Source organism: Acomys russatus, chromosome 32 (genome assembly GCF_903995435.1).
Source record: "Acomys russatus chromosome 32, mAcoRus1.1, whole genome shotgun sequence".
Taxonomy (NCBI): domain Eukaryota; kingdom Metazoa; phylum Chordata; class Mammalia; order Rodentia; family Muridae; genus Acomys; species Acomys russatus.
Genome location: NC_067168.1, coordinates 1,544,102 through 1,566,882, shown reverse-complemented (window position 1 = coordinate 1,566,882; position 22,781 = coordinate 1,544,102). Strand labels below are relative to the sequence as shown.

At 46.0% G+C, this 22,781-nt stretch overlaps 1 protein-coding gene and 1 non-coding gene across 3 annotated transcripts; both read right to left on the bottom strand.

The window, feature by feature from the left end:
• Positions 1-2,657: 2,657 nt before the first annotated feature.
• On the bottom strand, positions 2,658-20,964 carry Dnaaf4 (dynein axonemal assembly factor 4). 2 transcript variants are annotated; one of them, XM_051140441.1, is made up of 9 exons: positions 20,804-20,964; positions 19,300-19,447; positions 18,731-18,864; positions 16,902-17,127; positions 15,144-15,289; positions 12,125-12,234; positions 6,170-6,323; positions 3,465-3,570; positions 2,658-3,171 (listed from the first exon to the last, which is right to left on the bottom strand). In XM_051140441.1, the coding sequence occupies exons 1-9, from the start codon at positions 20,924-20,926 to the stop codon at positions 3,056-3,058; spliced, it is 1,263 nt and encodes a 420-aa protein (XP_050996398.1). In that variant the 5' UTR covers positions 20,927-20,964; the 3' UTR covers positions 2,658-3,055. The 2 variants fall into 2 exon arrangements, with proteins under 2 accessions (XP_050996398.1, XP_050996399.1); XM_051140442.1 differs by lacking the exon at positions 3,465-3,570 and having other exon boundaries at positions 3,088-3,171.
• Positions 5,834-5,940, bottom strand: LOC127184486 (U6 spliceosomal RNA). Its single transcript, XR_007830130.1, has one exon. It is a non-coding gene; the product is annotated as a U6 spliceosomal RNA (small nuclear RNA).
• Positions 20,965-22,781: the final 1,817 nt, after the last annotated feature.

The window sequence follows — 22,781 nt, the reverse complement described above, 5'->3', positions numbered from 1 at the left end:
AAACCTTATCTTGAGAAACCCTATCTTGAAAAACCAAAAAAAAAAAAAAAAGAGGAACTAGGCCGGGCATTGGTGGAGCCTTTAATCCCAGCACTAGGAGGCAGAGGCAGGTGGATCGCTGTGAGTTCAAGGCCAGCCTGGTCTACAAAGTGAGTCCAGGACAGGCAAGGCTACACAGAGAAACCCTGGAGAGATGGCTCAGAGGTTAAGAGCACCGTTCTCCCAAAGGTCCTGAGTTCAATTCCCAGGAACCACATGGTGGCTCACAGCCATCTATAATGAGATCTGGTTCCCCCTTCTGGTATGCAGGCAGAACACTGTATATGAAATAAATATCTTTTTTTCTTTCTTTTAATGAGGAACTAGCCGGGCATGGTGGTGAACACCTTTAATCCCAGTATTCAGGAGACAGAGGTAGGCGGATTGCTGTGAGCTCGAGGCCAGCCTGGTCTACAAAGGGAGTCCAGGACAGCCAAGGCTACACAGAGAAACCCTGTCTTGAAAAACAAACACAACAAAACAAAAATGAGGAACTAGGAGGGGCGATGATGAGGCAGGAATGAGGGAGTTGTGTTCTTTAGACTGCTTCCTGCTGTCTGGGGACAACAGCATCTTTGGGGAACCTAAGAAAATTGGGGTGTTAGCTAAGTCCGGAGAGAGCTGGCTATTTTACTGTCCAGACTCTGTGAGACCATCAGGGCTAGGAAAGTACAGGTTCAGTTGAAGCAGTCTGTGAGCTGGATAATCTGGGGTAGTCACTTTAGAACTATCTTGGATAAAAATTTTGAGAAAACATCTGGACTTATTTGTGATAATATTATTATATTATATTATATTATATTATATATGCCCCTAATATATTTTGATTTTTCAAGACAAGATTTCTCTGGTTTAGGGAATTTTTTTTTTTTTTTTTTTTGGTTTTTCAAGACAAGGTTTCTCAGTGTAATAACCCTGGATGTCCTGGAACTCTTTTTGTACACCAGGGTGGCCACAAACTTAGAGATCACTTGCCTGTGCTTCTTGAGCGCTGGAATTAAAGTCATGTGCCATCACCATTTGGCATTACAAGAATCTTTTTTTGTTTTGTTTGTTTGTTTGTTTTGGTTTTTTTTTCCGAGACAGGGTTTCTCTGTATAACAGCTCTGGCTGTCCTGGAACTCCCTCTGTAAACCAGGCTGGCCTCAAACTCACGGAGATCCACTTGCCTCTGCCTCCCAAGTGCTGGGATTAAAGGTGTGTGCCACCACCGCCCGACAAGAATCTTTTGCACTTACAGAAATAGTTAAGTTTCTCCGGGCGGTGGTGGTGCACGCCTTTAATCCCAGTACTTGGGATGCAGAGGCAGGTGGATTGCTGTGAGTTCAAGGCTTGCCTGGTCTACAAAGCGAGTCCAGGATAGCCAAGGCCACAAAGAGAAACCCTGTCTCGAAAAAAACAAAAAACAAAACAAAAAAAAAAAAGATAAGTTTCAGACATGTTAGCATCACCATTGTTGTTTTGTTTTTGCTTGGCTTTTTGGGGGGCGGGTTTCAAGACAGGGTTTCTCTGTGTAGCCTTGGCTGTCCTGGATTTGCTTTGTAGACCAGGCTGGTCTTCAGCTCACAGAGATCCACCTGCCTCTGCCTCCCGAGTGCTGGGATTATAGGTGTGCGTCAGTGCACCCAGCTTTCCTGGGTGGTGGTTGTTTTTTGTGTTGTTTTGTGTTTTTGTTTTTGAGACTCAGTCTTGCTATGTGGCCCAGGCTAGCCTAGAAGTATGCACTTTCATTCTGTTCCTTACTCGGGAATGCTGGGACCAAGGGTAGAACACAAAGTTCTGCTCAGTTTTGTTTTCAACAATAGCCTATAACTAAGTTCAAAATAAAATTTTGAGCTTGGAGAGATATCTCAGTGGTTAAGAGCACTGACTGCTCTTCCAGAGAACCTGGGTTCAATTCCCAGCACTCACATAGCAGCTCACAAGTTTCTGTAACTCCAGTTCCAAAAGACTTGATGCCCTCTTCTGGCCTCTGCAGGTACTGTATAGGCCAGTGGTGCATATTCATGCAGGCAAAACACCCATACACATAAAAATAAATATATCTCTTTAAAAAATAAAGGGGGGTGTGCTGAAAAGAAGGCTCAGAGGTTAAGAGCACTGACTGTTCTTCCAGAGGTCCTGAGTTCAATTCCCAGCAACCACATGGTGGCTCACAACCATCTATGTGATTGTTGCCCTCTTCTGGCCTGCAGATGTACACGTAGGCGGATCACTGTGAGTTCAAGGCCAGCCTGGTCTACAAAGTGAGTCCAGGACAGCCAAGGCTAACACAAAGAGACCATGTCTCAAAAAAACAAAAATAAATAAGTAAATAAATAAGGTTTTTAAAGTAACTGGTTTTTCTGTTATTTCTTCACTCTTTCTTGAGACAGTTTCATTATGTAGCCCAGCCTAGACTGACATTCCCCGTCCTTGTTCCTAGCAGACCCAGGGCTGGTGTGCAACGCGTTATGCTCTAACGGGTCTAGCCGTAAACGGGAAATAACATACCAAACAAAAAATGGTTCTGTGTATCTGTAAATGGCTAAAAACTGTCTATTATGCCAAAGCCAATCATTCAGAACAAAACACGACATTTAATATGATAAAAATACTTTATAAGCACAGTCTTTTATGTGGAAATTCTATCCCATTGATTCCCAGTAGTGCCCGGGAGACCCCAACAACAACTGCTTAGTTACAAGAGCAAGGACAGTTCAAGATGGCAACATCAAAGCCCAAGCTATGACCAAGAGCTAAAGCAGCCTGTTCGCTGGGCCTTGTTTTGTGTTTCTAAGCAGGGTCTCGCTGTGTAGCACTGGCTGACATGGAACTCCGTATATAGACCAGGCTGGCTTCAAACTCACAGAGACCTGCCTGCCTCTGCCTTCCCCGGGCTGGGACCAAGTGGTGAAGCAGGCAGTTCTCACTTTGGGTATGAGGCCTCAGGCACTGCCTTTCCGAGGGATCTCTAGCACTTGGCTCTGCACTGACCTAGAGTACTGACAGAGAGAGACCCGGTTCCTAACTGTCTCTAGTCCTGAGACGTCAGTGCTGTCCCTTGAATTATACTCCGAATCTTCTCCGCATCATTTTGTACAACTGTGTTGTCTGGGTCGATCTTAAGGGCAGCTTCATAGTCTTGCAAGCCTGTATTGACATATCAATGATAATCAATAAAGCAAGTATTTCATAAATACCTGTTTGTTTGTTTTGTTTTTTGTAACAGGGTCTCCTATAGCTTAAAGACTTTGAACTTGATAGGTAACTGAAGACTGCTGATCCTCTGATCACCTGTGCCCTCCCCCACCCACGTGCTGGGATTACAGGTGTGTGCCACCACACACAGTTTATGTAGTACCAGGGATCTAACACAGGGCCTTGTGCAAGCAAAGCCATCACCTTACTGATGTCACTCCCCCATGCCTCTGCCAATCTCTTACCTTCAACATACAATTCTAGTTGACAGAACGCTGTTCCTCGCCGGACATGTGCCTTCATCCTTGCATTGGCATTGTCGGCAACAGGTGGTGTCAATAACTCTAGTGCCTTTCAAATAACATATATAATTAGGGGTTAGAGAGATGGCTCAGTGGGTAAGTGGGTAAAGTGCTTGTTCTGAAAACGAGAAGACCTGTGTTCAAACCCCAGACACGGTGAAGCGTGCTAATGTCAGTGATTGTGAAGCAGGGCAGAGGGTCCCTAGGGCTGGCTAGCAGCCAACCACCCTGGCTGAATCAGCAAGGCCCTGACCCCAGTGAGAGACTGCTTGAAAAAAGCAGAAAAAGAAAAAAAAGACCATGAACACGGTAGGGGGTGGACATGAGAGGGACTGAAGGGAGAAAGAGTGGAGAAGTGATATAGTCGATTTTAATTAAAATTTTTAAAAACTCACACACAAAAAAGAAGCAAGTGTGAGGCTAGAAAGATCGCTAAGATAGGCCAGGCGTGGTGGCGCACACCTTTAATCCCAGGTCTCGGGAGGCAGAGGCAGGCGGATTGATGTGAGTTCAAGGCCAGTCTGGTCTACAAAGTGAGTCCAGGACAGCCAAGACTACACAGAGAAACCCTGTCTCAAAAAACGAAAGAAAGAAAGAAGGCTAAGATCATTTGCTGCTCTCCCAGAGGTCCTGAGTTCAGTCCCCAGCACCCACTTTAGGCCCTGACTACTGTCTATAACATCTGTTCCAGGGGATCCAGTCTCCTCTTCTGGATTCCTAGGGCAACTGCATTCATGTGCAAATGCCCTCCCCCTCCCCCCCACAAGCATACACATAATGAAAAATAACTCCTAAAAAGAGGAGATAAGGTGAACAGTGTCTGAAAACTGACCTCTCGCTGCTACTCATGCTTGCACACACATCCACACTCATACACGTGTAAGACAAAAGACATGTGTGTGAAACAAAGGATAGTCATACAATTAGGTCTGAGCAAAAATCCAAATCTAAATTGTGACTTTAAAACACGTATCTATCAGACATAACGGTTTACACCTATAACTCCAGGACCCAGAGCACTATTTAGCTGGTCACAGGCCTGCAGGCCCAGTACTTCCCAGGGTCAGGACTGCATTCCTGGGTTCCAGGCCAGGCTAGACTACAGAGACCCTGCCACAATAAAGAAATACACAATAAATAAGTAAATAAAAATACAAACACACCAAAGAGCTGGGCTTGGAGGTATTTGCCTGTAATTCCAGCTTTAGGGAGATTAAAGCATAGAATGGCAAACTTTTTCTTTTCTTTTCTTTTTTTTTTTATTTTTTTTAAGTTTTTCAAGACGGTTTCTCTGTGTAGCCTTGGCTGTCCTAGACTTCTTTTGTAGACCAGGCCAGCCTCGAACTCACAGCAACAACCCACCTGTCTCTGCCTCCCGAGTGCTGGGATTAAAGGCATGCACCACCACATCTGGCTAGAACGGCAAACTTAAAGCCTATTTAATGTTAGCTTAGGCAGTTTAACCTGAAATATAAGTTATATTGGTAAATTGTCATGTGTTATTTGCATTGACAGCTGACTCAAGCATGTTTATTTCAAGATCTTCCAAAACTCCAGTTGTAGGTCAGGTTGCCCCTGGCTCTGTAACAGGGAGAAAGGAAAATAGCTAAGAGCTGAGGCTGTAATTAAAAACAGCACCCTGCGAACAAGCAGTCCCAGCAGAGGTTGCTATTGTTTATCACAGGGTCTAAAGCTCCCTGCAGTGGGAAGGAGGAGCCAGAAGCTCATCCATGAAGCAAAACTCTATGCTGTACCTGGAAACCTCCAACCAGCCACAGTATGTCCATCCCAGGAGGATTTCCCCAGGCACTGCTGCCGGATGGTGTCGGTGCCTGGCGGGACGGTGTTCCCTATCTGCCGCCTCACTATCTGTCTGCTGCCTGTCCTTCCGCTTTTGCCCACTACATAAAAAGTTCACTCTGGAAACAAAGCATGGCTATGGCAGATTATCTCCTACACAGGATGACTAAAAAGAAGAAAGAGAACTAGACACAGAACTCAGTGGTAGGCAGGTACCTAGCAGGCAAAAAGGCTTAACACTTAACTTCTGGGGGGAGGGTACTGTGCATAAAGCCCTGCACCTCACACTGCTCAGCAGATGCTCTTCCACTAGGCTAAGTGCTAAATCCTAGAGCATCATTTAAGCCAACAAACAGGGCCTAGAAAACCTCTGCAGCACACTACCCCAGCCCAGAATAGGTTTGAACATGCTGGGGTTTATCAAAGGATAATAATTTTGTTGTTGTTGCTGCAGCCATCAGTAGTTCATTGTTTTTGGTAGTTCAAACACATTCAAAATGGGAACTCAAAAAGAAAAATTAGGGAACACCATTAATTTTCATGTCACCCTTGCACAGAGGCCATGATAATCTTCTCTGTAGCATTCCAATTTTAGCATACGTGCTACTGAATTGAGCAACCATTTGTCTATTTTGATCTTTTGAGACAGAGTCTCATTTTGTAACCTTGCCTGACCTGGAACTTGCTATATAATCCACACTGGCCTTGAACTCAGTGATCTTTTTCCTTCAAGCCCTTGACAAGCCACCACAGCTGGACCTCCAGAATAATTTTAAAGCATCATATTTTTAAATTAAGCAAATATATGAGCATACACCACCCACACACAAACAGAGGGATATGCGTACCTTAGAAGAGTCCTCAATGGCCTTGTGTAAGTTTTTGAGTTTGAGGTGGCAAGCAGCCCGATTCAAATACAATAGTGGAATCTTGCTATTTAGTCGTATGGCTAAATTATATGCATTAACCGCTGCCAAATAGTTTTCTGTTGCAAACAGTTTGCTAATGAGACAAAAAGAAAAGGCCAGTTTAGCATCGAAGTCAACATAGAGAAATAACATCTACCCTGCTTGGCACTCAGATAGATCATTGTTGTCTACCTTGTTTAATTCCCTGTCTGGGGGAGACTGCTTGCTGCAGACTCCATCTCTCTACAAGCACTAAGCATGTACCTTCAGGAGGACAGGTCCTCCCTGCCAAACGCAGCCATCGCTGGCTTGGTGCAGAAAGTGCATGCCTGTCTTCCCTGATTCGGTGATTTATTTAGGGGTAGGAAAGGGGCTTAAACTGCCCTGAATGAAGCTGGTGGTTTTGGTCCCAAGCTGGAGGGAGAAAAGCTGGTAAAACTTCTCCCCCTGCTGGATACGAATCAGGAAGGCACACGGCACAAATGCTGCTGCTATTAAACCACAGAACAGCGTGAAAGCTGCTGCAGTGAGAACAGGAAAGGAACAAGAAACAGAGGGAGCAGCACTTCACAACACAGAGAAGCTACTATGAGCTTGACAGCTGTGTCAACAGACCTTCAACACACAGGCCCCATCAGCCGCTGGAGGGGCAGGCCTGTACTTCCAGCAGCTTCCCAGGTGAAGATTGTAAGATCAAGATTTGATTGGCCTATACAGCAAACTGAAGGCCAGGGCGGGCAACTTAGTGACACCTGCCTCAAGGAAGTAAGAGCTGCAGTCCCATCACTTGAGAGGGAGAAACAAGGGCCTGGGGCTTGAAGCTTTGTTTGGCTACATAGCAAGTTCCCCAGACTGTGCCATGGGAGCCCCACATCAAAACAAACAATAAACTACTTAATCAAAAGGGGGGAGTGGGGACTGGAAAGATGGCTCAGCGGTTAAGAGCACTGACTGCTCTCCTGAAGGACCCGGGTTCCATTCCCAGTACCCACATGGCAGCTCACAACTGTCCGTAACTCCAAGATTCTGACACCCTCACACAGGCATACATGTAGGCGAAACACCAATGTACATAAAATAAAATAAAATAAAAATTTAAAGGGGAGGCATGGGTGGCACACACCTATAATCCCAGCACTCCAGAGGCAGACGCAGGCACGTCTCTGAGTTCGAGGCCAGCCTGATCTACAGACTGAGTTCCAGGACAGCCAAGGCTACACAGAGAAACCCTGTCTTGGAAAAAAAAAAGGGGAGGAAGCAGGGGTTATAGCTCAGTGTTATAACATTTGACTAGATAGTGAGACCCTTGCTTCAATCCCCAATACCACAAAAATCTATTGGATAGACAGATAGACAGAGTGCACAGGTCAGCCAACATCAGTGCATCTTAGTGAAGGGACCCATGCCCCTTCAATTTGGCATTCAGAACTAAGAGGGGAGACACATTCTACATATGGTTAAAACAACAGCAGCAACGTGGACGTGGTGCTAAAGGCATAATCCCAGGAACGGGAAGCAGAAGGCAGCTGGTCTATATAATGAGCCACATGCCAGCAAGGGCAACATGCAGACTGTCTTTTTCCCATAGAGTACTCTAGAGAGAAAGGAGCCCATGGGCCATCCGATTAGACACGTGACACTAGTCAACACTAGAATGCACACTGGTCCTCAAAGGTCTATCACCTAGTGATAGCACAGCCATCTTAGTTTCCATAAGCACACCTACAGCGTTCAAAAACAAAAGTCACCTAGTGCCACCTTTCTCAGACCAAGGAGCACATGCTGATACAGATGGTTAGAAAGGGATGTTCTGTGAGAAATTGGGCCAGGGAACTTGGAGGCGAGGGGAGCTGAGCCCTGTCTGCCCACTAGGAAGCATAGGTATTGTTCTAGCTCAAGCTCCAAAGCCCAGAAAGTTCAGCCCATGACACATGTAAAGGCTGGAGTGCCACGTGTGCTGATATGCCAGTTCAGGAAAAGTAAATTTGCCTGGCAGTGATGGTGCATGCCTTTAATCCCAGCACTTGGAAGTCAGAGGCAAGTGGATCTCTGTGAGTTCAAGGCCAGCCTGGTCTACCAAGTGAGTCCAGGACAGGCAGGGCTACATGCAAGAGAAACCCTGTTTGGAAAAAATTTTAAAAGCAACAATAAAAAACAAAACAAACAAACAAAACAAAAAACAAAGAAAAAAAAAACCCAAAAACCAAAAATTCTCCCCACAAGTATGGAGGCACAAGCTAATAATTCCAGCACTCAGGAGGGTGAGGCAGGAGTTGAGAACAGCCTAGCCTACATTAGGAGTTCCAGGCTAGCTAGGGCTACAAAGTGAGAGCTTATCTCAAAAAAAACTACTTGGTACTCTCTTGCGGTTTACACAACTGATTTTTCCTAGGGGGGAGAAAAAAGAAAGAAGAATGAGTTTTCCCTCCTCTGCCTTTTGTTAACACACCCTTAACTACCAAGCACTGCAACAGATAAGCTGTAAAACACAATCATCAATGGAAGACAATTATACCTGCATTTTAGAAGCCACCTTGTAATGCCAAGTCTAACATCCATCTACCAGGAAAAGGGGCATGAGGAAACTGGCCTGTCTCCATAAACCCAGTTTAGTTAAATGTAGTAGCAAAGGTAGGTTTCCTGGCCCTGTTCTGAAAGGGTCTAGGTGCATGGGTTAGAGGGCAATTAACAAGTTATGAGTGGTGGCTCATGCCTGTAATCCCAGCACAGCAGAGGCTCAGGCAGGAGGGCTGCCACAAATTCAAGGCTAGACTAGGCCATAAGAGCTCCTGGCTCAACAAAGACAATTCTCCATGGATCTCACATGACAATCTTGCGTTCTGGGGTTTGGTTGCGGGGAGGGATCTGCAGGTGGAAGCCAGGCTCACGTGCCATAGGTGGGAGGCATGTTGTCTACCACTGAGCGGCACTCCCAGTCTGGCACTATCATTGAGAAGACAGGTGTGTGGCAGACACCTTTGGCAGAGAGAGTCTCTTTGGAAGCAGAAGATAGATTTATGCAGAGAGCAAACATGATAATCCCATTTCTGGATGAGATAGCAGGGTTACTGCAACCTTTATACAAAACTTTGATCCTTAAGCCTGTCCTCCCTCAGCTGTGGCTGCCTCTGCACGGGCTCCGCAGGACTAGATCAGCGAGGGAACAGGCATGGAGTGTATGCTGCTTACTGGCTTTTGTTCTTTGGGAGCCATCTGCCTTTTTTGGTGGTTGACTTTGTTTGTTTTGAGACAGGATATCCCTGGCTGGTTCGGAACTCACTATGTAGACTAGCACAGCGTCAAATTAAATTCATACACCCCACACCTAGCCTCACATGCTTTTCAGACAGGGACTCTCACTTGGACCTGGGGCTCCAGACCAGGCTAGGATGACTGGCCAATGAGCCCCAGAGATCCACCTGTCTCTGCCTCCCCAGAGCTGGGATTAAAAGCTTGCATTGCTACCCAGATCTAGCCAATGGACAGGACATTCTCCACAGTTGAGTGGAGAGTGGGGTCTGACTTTTACATGAACTCTGGTGCCCCATATTTGACCCTGTCCCCTGGACGGGAAGGCCTGGTGGCACTCAGATGAAGGATAGCAGGTTACCAAGAAGAGACTTGATACCATATGAGCATATACAGGGGGAGGAGGTCCCCCTCAGTCACAGTCATAGGGAAGGGGACTAAGGGGAAAATGGGAGGGAGGGAAAAATGGGAGGATACAAGGGATGGGATAACAATTGAGATGTAATATGAATAAATTAATAAAATATATTTTTTAAAAGTTTAAAAAAAAGCTTGCATCATAATCCCTAGCTTTTTACATGGATTGAATTCAGGTCCTCAGAATTGCATATTGTCTCCCTAGTCCTAAATTATGTATTTTTAAAAATATTTTATTTTTATGTTTATAAGCATAATGCCTTATGTGTACCAGGTATGTGTCTGGTACCTGAGGAAGCCAGAAGAGGAACTCAGATTCCCTGAAACTTGAGTTACAGACAGCTGTGAGCTGCCAGGTGCTAGAAACCAAACTTGGGTCCTTTCAAGATCAGCCAGTGTTCCTCAGTGCTAACCGTCACTCCAGATTCATATATGTAAATTTTGTTGTTTTGATATCCAAGACAGGGTTTCTCCGTGTAGCCCTGGCTATCCTGGACCAGGCAGCCACCTGTCGCTGCCTCCCAAGCGCTGAGATTAAAGACATGTGCTACCACCAACCAGCACAATTTTTTGTTTGTTTGTTTGTTTTTTGAGACCTGACTGTCCTGGACTCACTTTGTAGACCAGGCTGGCCTCAAACTCACAGGGATCTGCCTGCCTCTGCCTCCCGAGTGCTGGGATTAAAGACGTGCGCCACCACTGCCCAGCTGACCAGCACGATTTTTAAGGCAGCTTTTCTGTTTAAAATTAAGACATAGCATTAAAGGGCTTAGTAAAGAAAAATACAAACATTTCTTAGTTTTGATAAGAACCTTCTTGTGAGGTGACAGGGTTCCTTAGCAACTGGTTTTGTGAATAGCCTGCCTACTTCTACCCTTTTGTAAAACCAACATCCCGCAGTCCCACCGGGCTAAGCAGGAGACTATCTTTAATGCTGGCTGTGTATCTAGTGCTGGGCATCAAGGCAAAGTACCAGAGCAAGGCCCTGTCAAGAGAAGGGGAAAAAGCTGCCTCCTGTCAAGCCTACCTGGTCCTGTCCTCACCTCACAACTATTCTGAATGCTTCACTTTTCTGCCACACCCTTTCCTTCACTCTCAACTTTTCTACAAAACTCAGTGCAAGGAGTGTGATACTGGACATATCTTGGTGGTTGGGCAATCAATGTTCTTGGCACAGGCCAGGCTCGACTCATCACTACCAGCACTACAAAGGGAAACAAACCAAAAACACAATTCCTCTATCTCCGAGAATCACTGTGTGGCCTGGGTTGGCCTAGTCTCTGCGTCCAGATTGATGGGTTTAAAGAGCTGTGCCAGCACACCTGTTTTCTTTTTGTTCTTGTTTTTGAAAGAGTCCCTTCTCCAAGACTGTCCTTTTTTTTCTATGTATAGCCCAAATTGACCTTAAACTGCTAATTCTCCTGCCTCCTCCTCACAAATGCTGGGATTACAGGGGTCAGTCACACCCGGAGTATGGAGTGAGAAGGACGGAAGGAACTCTGGGGTTGTGTATGCCTGGCAAGCATGCTATCCACTCAACCACACCCCAGCCTCAGACACTGTACTGCATTTTACTGTTATGTCATCAGACTTCTTAAAGATGACGCTTAACCTAACTGTCCTAGTTAGCGTTCTGTTGCTGTGATAAACACCATGGCCAAAGCAATTTGGAAAGGAAAGAGTTAATTTCACCAGCCAGTTTATAGTCCACCAGCCAGGAAACCAGGGCAGAAACTCAAGGTAGGAACCTGAAGGCAGGAATTAATGCAGAGGCCATGGAGGATGGATGCTTGCATTTCATGGCTTGCTCAGACTGCTTTCTTATTGTGCCCAGAACCACCTGCACAATGGTGCAGTGCCTACAGTAAGCATCAATCACCAATCAAAAAAAGTACACCACAAAGTAAGAACCAACCTGGTGGCGCATGTCTTTAATCCTAGCACTCAGGAGGCAGAGGTAGGCGGATCACTGTGAGTTCGAAGCCAGCCTGGTCTACAAAGGGAGTCCAGGACAGCCAGGGCTACACAGAGAAGCTCTATCTCGAAAAAAACAAAAAACAAAAAACAAAAAAACGAAAACAAAACAGCACACAATTGATCTGTCCCAAGAACAAACACACACATACACACACACACACACACACACACACACACACAGAAACACCAGGTCAATCTACCCCTAGAAGGCAGTGAGCCTAGTGCAGAATGCAGAATACTCAGACAACTCACTTTCCCTTTTCTTTCAACCAGTCTGGATTCTTCTCTTCTTCTTTTAAGTCGCAGAATTCGGGAAGATCGGTGCTGAGGGCTCTGCGAGCCTCTGCTTGCTTATGCAGCCACTACAACGAGAACACAGTTTGGTGATGGACACCGTCTACATGGAGTATGTAGTCAACCCGGCAGCATGTGGGGATCCCGTGGCAGACAGGCCTCCGGCAGGCCTGCAGGAGAACGAGCCTGACTACAGTTTAACTGTGGCCAGGCCATTCCCCGGATACTCCCACAGGGCTCCTGGACTCTGTGTGTGCAGAGACGTGTAGAGTAGCATACATGTACTCACCGACCAGCTGCCTCAAGCTTCTGCTCCCCTGGCTTCCCCACCAGGATGGGCTGCACCTTGCACTGTGAGCTGACAGAAGCCCTTTCTCCCTTACGTTGCTTTTGCCAGAGTATTTTATCATGTCAAGGGGGAAAGAAGCCAGGAGGAAAGAAGCCAGTCCTGAAGGCAGAGGCAGGTGGGTCTGAGCTCAGAACCAGCCTACTTTACATACCGACTTCTATGCCAGCCCAGGCTACACAGTGAGACCCTGTCTTAAAAGTAAATAAATACAATAAAATGAAGAACAAAGGGAAAAGAAACTGAGACATTATCTTTGTCGATTTTGTGTTGTTATTAAAAATACTCGAGGTTGACATTTCATAAGGAAAGGGGTTTATGCTGCTCACAGCATGAAGGCCAAAAATCCAAAACTCTAGCTAGCTTTACCTAGCAGGTTCTATTCAGCAATTTGGACGTGATGCAGCATGACAGATGGCATCATGTGGCTGGAGCACATGTGAGGGGACATGCGCTGGGTGTGAGACACAGATCTCACCTGGTGAAGGAGAGAGCAAGACATGGGGGGGTGGGCCAGACTTGCTTTTTTTTTTTTTTGGACTTGCTCATTTTTAACAACCTGCTCTAGTGGAAAACAGTCCCCTCCTCCCAAGGGCAGTGCTACCATGAGCTAATGACTTTCCATGAAGTCCACCTCTCCAGCTCCTGCCCATCTACTGCCTCTGAGCCAGGCCTCACTGCACAAGCCTAACTCGGAGCTACTTGCTGCCTTGTGTTAAATGTCTCCACCTGTGATACTACTGCAAGGCGGTGGACCCCTCAGAAGACGGGACCTGGTGAAAGGAAATCTGGTCACCCAGGGATGAGCCTCAAGAGAACATCAGGACCCTGGTCCCTTCTCTTAACCTCTTGGCTGCTGGTCCTGAAGTGTTGGGAAGCAGTAACCCCAAAGCACAAGCGGAAGTAAAGCTTTCCTCCTCGTAAGTGCTTTTCTGAGGCACTTTGTCACAGTGGGGGCGGGGGGTATGCTGACTGAAACAGAGCAAAGCAGATCCCAGCCTCAGAAGACACAAAATCTCATTAAAAACTGTTTTTATGGGACAGGCATAGTGGTGTATACCTTTACCTCTAGCTCTCAGAGGCATAAGAAGATGGATTTCTGAGTTCCAGGCGATTTTGGTCTACACAGCGAGTTTCAGGCCAGCCAGGGCTACGTAGTGAGACTCTTACCTCAAACACTACCAGACAAAACAAAATTTATTTATTAGTATGTGTGTGTATGATTGGGGGGTGTGCACATGTCACAACAAACATGTAGAGGACAGAAGACAACTTGATAGAGTTAGTTTCCTTCTAAAAGGTCTTGTTTTTATTAGCAATTACTCTTAGATTTCCCACTTTTTCCAGCAGGCAAAAATGTCATTTGGACCAGTAGACTAAACTGTCTGTCAAATGGCAAATACACATGTTGAAGGCCTAACAACCTGTGTGACAGTGTCAGAGATGGGGACCTAGGGGAGGCCATGGAGCTTAGATAATGCCATGACGGGTTTAGTTTCCTCAGAAGAAGGAAAGAGATCAAAGCCTGCCTTCATCTCTGTGAGGCGGGATGAGGCCTCACCAGGGGCTCCAGTGCAAGTCCTGATCAGAAAACTGAGAAATGAAGGTCTGCTCATTCAGCTCCTAATTTTCAGTATTTGTTTACAGTGGACTCACCAGATACACCCACTACTTGATGATGATTTTATTTATTTGTTTGTTTGTTTATTTTTCTCAAGACATGGTCTCTCTGTGTAGCCTTGGCTGTCCCTGGACTTGCTTTGTAGACCAGGCTGGCCTTGAACTCATAGAGATCTGTCTGCCTGTGCCTCCCAAGTGCTGGGATTAAAGGTGTTTGTTTATTTTTATTTTTATTTATTTATTTATTTATTTATTTTTGGTTTCTTGAAACAGGGTCTCTCTGTGTAGCCTTGGCTGTCCTGGACTCACTTTGTGGACCAGGCTGGTGGAACTCACAGAGATCTGCCTGTCTCTGCCTCCTGAGTGGTGGCATTAAAGGCCCAGCTTGATGGCATTTCTTTTTTTGTTTGTTTGTTTGTTTCTTTTTCTTTTGGTTTTTTGAGACAGGGTTTCTCTGTGTAGCCTTGGCTGTCCTGGACTCTTTGTAGACCCAGCTGGCCTCGAACTCACATCGATCTACCTGCCTCTGCCTCCTGAGTGCTGGGATTAAAGGCGTATACCACCACACCCAGCCTTGATGGTGGTTTTAAACTTTCAGTATTTATAAACTCTTAAAACTTTTTTCAAGCTGGGATTGGTGGCACAGGCCTTTAATCCCAGCACTCGGGAGGCAGAGGCAGGCGGATCGCTGTGAGTTCGAGGCCAGCCTGGTCTACAAAGCAAGTCTAGGATAGCCAAGGCTACACAGAGAAACCTTGTCTCAAAAAACAAAAACAAACAAACAGAAACTAAAACAAAACATGCAATACAAAACAAAGAAAGCCAAACTCTAATTTCCCCTTCCTTCCTCCCTCCCTCCTTCCTTCCTTCCTAAGATCGTGTCTCTCTACATAGCCCCAGTGGTCCTGGAGCTCACTGATTTCAATACATGAACTAAGGAAGGTATTCCACCAGCAGCGCCCACTGCAGCCAACTCAAGTGGTGACTGTCTAAGTGACACTGTGTCCCTACCTCCTCCTCTTCTGCGACTTGGGATTCCCGAAGAGCAGTTGGGAATACTCGAGGGGTAAAGCTGATTTGAATTCTGCCAGCAGAGCGAGGCGCAGGAACTCTGTCTTCCTTTAACTTCTCAGAAAATATGTTTTCCCAATTCCTCCCTTCAAAAGCAAAGGTATGGAATAAGTTCTTTATTTCTCATTTTTAACTAACAAGTTGACTTCTAAGATAACTACACACCAAAGCTAATTCTAAAACTACTAACAAAGAAATGAATAATATAACAAATAATAATAAATAATAAAAATTAACAACAAAAACCAAGAAAATGAGCTGGGCGTAGTGGCACATGCCTTTTATCCCAGCACTCAGGAGGCAGAGGCAGGCAGACCTCTGTGTGTTCAAGGCCAGGCTGTTCTGTATAGAGAGCATAGAGAGGCCATGGCTAAAAAAAAAAAAAAGAAAGCCGGGCGTGGTGGCACACGCCTTTAATCCCAGCACTTGGGAGGCAGAGGCAGGTGGATCACTGTGAGTTCGAGGCCAGCCTGGTCTACAAAGTAAGTCCAGGACAGCTAAGGCTACAGAGAGAGACCCTGTCTCAAAAGAAGAAAAAGAAGAAGAAGAAGGAGAAGGAGAAGAAGGAGAAGAAGAAGAAGGAGAAGAAGAAGAAACGACTCAGACTAATATACTTTAGAGAAAAGAAGTACATCCAAGTTAAGAAAAGGTGGGGCGGGAGAGATGGCTCAGCAGCTAAGAGCACTGCTGCTCTTCCAATGGACCTGGGTTAAATCCCCAGCACCCACATGGCAGCTCACAGCTGTCTGTAACTCCAGTTGCAAGGGATCCACACCTTCATACAGACATACATGCAGGCAGAACACCAACGCACATAAGATAAAAACAAATCATTTTTAGAAAGAAAGAGGAAAGGAAAAGATGGTAAGCACACTTTCAGCTATGTAGGGTATTCAAAACAGCCCTGGTATAAGATGCTGTCTCAAAACACAAAACGAAAAACAAAAGAACTCTGTGTGTGTGTGTGTGTATGTGTGTGTGTGTGTGTGTGTGTGTGTGTGTGTGTGTGTGTGTGTTGGATTTAGCTTAGGCTCTATGAGCTTGCCTAGAAAAACACAAGGCCCTAGAATTGGTACCTAGCATTGAGGATAAAAATAAAAACAAACCTCCTTGAGACACGGAAGTGCATGCCTAAAATCCTAGCACTAGTGGGGTGGAGGCAGGAGGATCAGAAGTTCAAGGTCGTCCTCAGCTATGTAGCAAGTTTGAGGCCAGCCTGGGCTACAGGAGATCCTGCCTGAAAACAAAGAAGGTAAATTAGTTGTTGTCTTTCTTTTTTCCTGATTCTATCCTTATACCAATTGGGTGGCTTCTTCCTCTCACCCCTCCCTTCTACTTAACAAGTTTCCCAGTGTCTATGCTGTGCTTGGTTGTTTTTTGTTTTTGTTTTTGTTTTTTTAGTAGAAGTATCTACCCTAGATATTTCTGGAATGTACAAAATGACTAGCATGTGCCCAGCGAGCTAGGCATGATGGTGAATGCCTATTAGCTAACCATTTGTGGTTGAGGCCAAAGTATCACACATTGCAGGATTCCCAGACCCACACAGCAAACCCTGGCTCACCCCTCAGAAAGAGTCTTTCATCTATGTCTCTGTATCTTATTGCTTATTTTCAATAAACCACAGCATGGCCTATGCCTAGAAATCATTTTTTTTTTTTTAAAGATAGGAAGAGAAAAAGACAGGAGGCGCCATACCTCTTGTGGGGAGGTGAGCAGGCGGGGCCTTCCTGGGCAAACTCTGAGGTTTCAGTGCTGCCCTCTCTTCGGCTTGCTTTCTCTGTCGGCACACCTCTTTCTTCGGGATTCTTCTTTGTTCTTCGGCTTTTCTTTGACATTCTTTCCAAGCTTCCAATTCTCTACTTGCTTTTTTCCGTTCATTTTCTTTCATATCTTCGATTTTTTTCCTCTCTTCTTCTTCAATCTGTAAAAATTGTAAGTAGCAAGTCCTTTAAAACATTTAAACAACAGCTGTGCATGTGTTATGATGTGTGTACATGTATGTAGTGTGTGCTTGTGTTCATGTGAGTGTCTGCACCTTGGGATAAGAGCCCGGGTTTTAATTTCCACTGAAACAGTGGATCTCGCTCTTACCTCCCCACATCTGTGTGACTGGCACTCTTTTTCTGAATGACAGCTCTCCTGATAAACTATGGGAAACCACATGGCATTTCCTACCGCCCCCACCTCCCCCTATACTTCATGAAATAGGCTCAGAGTGACACGTGAAGTGGTGGGACAGTTCACAGGTCAGTGGCCAAGAAGCTGGGGATACAGCTTTTTTTTAAACCACGTGGTCTGGTATTGTTAATTATTTGGATCCCTGAAGTCTGCGTGCTGTCTTTTACGAGCAAACTACCATGCACTCCAAGTAATGCTGTGTAACCTTGCCTCCAAAATTCTCCCTGAGTGGCTAACTACAAGGCCTACACCCCTAGGCAGGGCAGGAGCGAGAGGTGGAGCATGGAGGACAGCAGGCTCACGGCAAAGGAAGAGACAGAAGGGAAGAGGAGGAGAGGAGCTGCCATGGGTTAGCGTGAACAGACATGGTCGGCGTGGAAAGAAGCAGCCCAGATGGGAAACATGTGCGAGCATTTATGGCGTTACGGCCGGGAGGTAGCCCAGAAAGGAATGACTGAAGCAAACACCATAGAACTTGGGGCTGCGAGACAGCAAGAGAGCTTAGGGGCCATACTGCCCAGCCCCAGGTCAAACAAGCTTATTAAAATTCTATCAGATGTCTGTGTCTTTTATTGTTTGATAGCAGGTTAAGTAAAACCACTGTAATCATTGGAGGCTTTTAATAATAAATATTAGTAGCCTTTTTATTTTCTGTAGCAGTAGCTCAGTAGCTGAGCATTTGTCTAGTACTTGAGACAATCTGGCTTGGATTCTCCAGCACGGAAATAAAAGATGGGTGACCAAACGGGTTACCCTGACTGAGACAATCCTAGTGGGTGACCAAATGGGTTACCCTGACTGAGACAATCCTAGTGGATACTTGGAGTTCTTTGTTTCTTGTTTTGTTTTGGGATAGTATTGTTAAGAACCTCAGGTCCACAGCTGGGCATGGTGGTGCATGCTTTTAATCCCAGCACTTGGGAGACAGAGGCAAGCAGATTGTTGTGAGTTCAAGGCCAGCCTGGTCTACAAAGACTCCAGGACAGCCAAGGCTAACACAGAGATACCTTGTCTTGAAAAAAAACCAAAACCAAAACAAAAAACAACACAAAACAAAACAAAAGACAGGGTGTCTCTGCGTAGTCCTGGCTATCCTGAAACTCCTATAAACAAGGCTGGCCTCAAATTCAGAGATCCTACTGCCTCCGCTTCCCAAGTGCTGGGATTAAAGGAGTGTGCCACTTGAACTTTTAAGTTCAAGGCACTGAAGGCTTCAACCTCTGATCCTCCTGGTTTACCACCCTGAGCAGCTGAGTGGCCTGTCCCCTACGCTTGGCTGAGCTCTTTATCTTTGGCCAGCTCATTGTCATCTCCTTCAGTGAGTGCCCTGGAGGTCCGCAGCCTACCTTCATCATCTCGCCCAGTGCGTATCTCTGATCTTCCCGCTTGGCAGTAGCTTTTGCCTCTGTGGCTTCCTTTGCTTTCTCCTGTGCTTGCAAAATGGACTTTTCTCTTATTCTCTGCATCATCTCTTTGTCAACTGCAACATAAGGAGAAATACTAAATCAAGACTGTGATTAATTAGGTTTTTGTTGTTGTTTTGGTTTTTTTGTTTTTGGTTGGTTTGGTTGGTTGGTTGGTTTTTTGAGACAGGGTTTCTCTGTGTAGCCTTGGCTGTCCTGTACTCACTTTGTAAACCAGGCTGGCCACGGAACTCACAGAGATCCGCCTGCCTCTGCCTCCCAGTGCTGGGATTAAAGGTGTGCACCACCACTCCCAGGAGTTATTTCAGCCTCTTATAAGGCTGAGAGTGCAAGTGTGTATCACATGGGGTCACCTTGATGACCAGAGTGAAAACTTTTTTTTTTTTTTTGAGATAAGCTTTCATGTAGCCCAGCATCCCTGGTGCTTGATACACACAGAGCTCTCACAAATGACATCTGCTCAAGTGAACAACTTTCACGAAAAAACTTACCACCTGGCATGGAAAGACTCTCCCACACAACTGGCTCCTTTTTATACAATGTAAACAGAATTGTGTCATTCCCAATCTTGGCTTTGCTACTCCCATCATCTATGGGAGCATAAAGAAACAGCTCAAATAAAAACGGAGGAAAGTTGACCTGGTCAGGAGAGAGAAAGCAGGCATTAAGTTAGTTACATAAACTAAAGACACTGCCATTAAAAAAAAAAAAAAAAGTCTGGGCTGGAGCAACAACTTAGTGGTTAAGAACACCTGTTGTCCCTGCAAATGACCTAGATTCTGTTCCCAGCACCCACATGGAGACTCACAACCATCTGAACCCCAGTTCCAGGTGTTCTGACATCCTCTTCTAAACTCCAAAGGCATCAGATAAGAACAGGGTGGGTACACACACATACACAGAGGCAAAACAGTCATGCACATAAAACAAGTCCAAAAAATTTACAATTATTCCAGAAAAACACACTTTAGGGTGGGGACACTGTTCCTGGCATGCTTTTGAATGCCTGTAATTTCGGTACTCAGGAGGTGGAGGTAGGACGCTCAGACATTCCAGGTCACCCTCAGCTACAAAGTGAGTTTGAGGCTAGCCTGGGCTACATTAGGGTATATGAGGAAGTAATGGATGAAAACAATCTGTGACCTGAATGTGTCTGTAGATGACAGCACACTGGCAAGAGACTTGTTTCTGTTGTTTTAATGCCATCTTTGTGTGTGTGTGTGTGTGTGTGTGTGTGTGTGTGTGTGTGTGTAGATGAGTACCGTGGCACACATGTGGAGGTCAGACCCCTTTCTGGGGTCTAAATTGAGGTTGTCAGGCTTGGTGGTGGTGCACTGACCCACCTCACCAGGCCTAGATTTGGTTTTTAAGATAGGACTTTAAATTGAGATCTAACCAGGGATAGTGGACCATCCCACTAACCCCAACACTTGGAAATCTGAGGCAGGAGGATTGCTTGAAGTCCGAGGCCAGTGTGGGCTCCCGAGTAAAATATGCCCTCCACCCAAGCCATTGGGGTTGGAGAGATGGCTCTGTGGTTAAGAGCATTTGCTCTTGCATAGATTCAGGCTTGGTTCCCAGCACCCCACATCGTGGCTCATGCGCATCAGTTATATGCCCTCTTCTGGCATTTGCAGGCACTGCACATATCTGGTACACACTCATATGTGCAAACTTTCATACACACACACACACACACACACACACACACACACACACACACACACACACACATACATTGTTAGCCACTATGTATACATATGTATGTGTATATATGTATATATATGGGCTAGAAATGTAGCTCAGTGGCGTAGCATACAGAGGATGCTCGGTTTGATCCATTGAATGACGAAAGCAAATAAATTAAAAGTTTAAAAATGTAATTTATAAATTAATAAAATATAAAAAAGAAAAAGCAACGGACACAGTACAGAATTTCAGCAAGGCAGCCACTGCTCCCGCGGCGCGCTACAACCGCACCTCGGCCCCGCCCACCTTCAGGTAACTTTCCCCACAGAACACGTCGGCGTCGCGCACGCACACGCCGCGCAGAGGCAGCGACAGGAAGACTGCGGCCGGCGTCTGCTGCCAGCTGAAGTCGCTCACCCGCACAGGCATGGCGGGACCAGGGACGCTAGAGCCACCTTACGTTGCTAAGAAGCTGGCTTGGTTGCTAGGGAAGCCCGGATCGCGGGCTGCCTTTATTTCCGGTCCGTAGTGCCCTTCCGGGTCAGAGGTCCAGTGGGGCTCGCCGCTTCCCAGCATACCCTGTGCATAGCCTAGTGGGCTCTGATAGGATTTTGGAGCGTCTGGGTTCCAGCTCCCTCTGAGAGAACGAGGAAGAGATAGAGGAGGAATGCCCTTGGGAAAGGGAGACAAGACGGCTCGGGGAGGGGTTAGGGAGGAGGGATGCTGGTGGTGGCGTGTGTGTGTGTGTGCGCGCGCGCGTGCGTGTGCGCGCGTGTGTGCGTGCGCGCGCGCGCGCGCGTGTGTGTGTAAGAACCGAGTTCGGGTCCCAGCACCCTTGTTAGGCTAGTCACAAGTTACTGCAGCTCCAATCTGATGCCCTCTTCTAGCTTCCGAGGGCACCACACTCACACACAGACACGAATTAATAATTAAAATATAAATAAATTAGCCGGGCGTGGTGGCGCACGCCTTTAATCCCAGCACTCGGGAGGCAGAGGCAGGTGGATCGCTGTGGGTTCAAGGCCAGCCTGGTCTACAAAGTGAGTCCAGGATGGCCAAAGCTACACACAGAGAAACCCTGTCTCAAAAAGCCAATATATATATGTATATATATAAAAATTGTAAATTAATTTTTACTTTTTAAAGATTTATTATGTATACAGTGTTTTGCCTGCATATACTCCTGCACGCCAGAAGAGGGCACCAGATCTCATTATAGATGATTGTGAGTCACCATGTGGTTGCTGGGAATTGAACTCAGGCCATTTGGAAAAGCAGTCAGGGCTCTTTAACTTCTAAACCATATCTCCAGCCCAAAATATAAATAATTTAAAGTGAATTTTTGTTAAAGGAGAAGAGACGCTGTGATGTGGCTCCCCGGAAGCGGCTAGCTTGCCTTGGATTGCATTCCCAGGACTGGAAAGGAAAAGGCTCAGAGCACTGACTGTAGCTCTGCAGAGGACTAAGGCTCAATTCCCAATACCCGCAAAGCAATTAGTTCATGATTGTAGCTCCAGTTCAAGGGGGAAATCTGATGCCCTCTTCTGGCCTCAAAGGGTACTGCATGCACATGGTGTCTAGACATACACCAGGCAAAATACTCATACACGTAAAATAAACGAACCTTTTCCTGGAAAGCATCCAAATGTTTCTCAAGTATATATGCATAACAGAATATAAAAACAAGCAAGTTTTTTATCTCCACTAAATGGATGACTGAAAAAAGGAAGTAACAAAAGATTCTTAAGAGCCAGTGAAATGGTTCGGCATGTAAAGGAGCTTGCTTGCAGCCTGACACCCTGAGTTCAAGCCCTGGGAGCTACATGGTAAGAACAGAGGACCAACTCTGGCAAGCTGTGCTCTCACCCTCTACACATACAACAGATAAACATAATACATAAAAAGAAAGGTTCTTGGGGCTGGAGAGATGGCTCCGAGGTTAAGAGCACTGGCTGCTCTTCCAGAGGTCCTGAGTTCAATTCCCAGCACCCACATGGTGGCTCACAACCATGTAGAATGAGATCTGGTGCCCTCTTCTGGCCTGAAGGTGTACATGCGGGCAGAACACAGTATACGTAATTTAAAAAATTAAAACAAAAGATACAGGCTGAAGAGATTCCTCAGCTGTTAAGAGCACAGGCTGCTCTTCCAGAGGACCCGGGTTCAATTCCTAGCACCCAAATAGCAGTTCACAACTGTCTGTAACTCAAGTTCCAGGGAATCCAATACCTTCATACAGACATACATGCAGGCAAAACACCAATGCACACGATGTATGCATGTA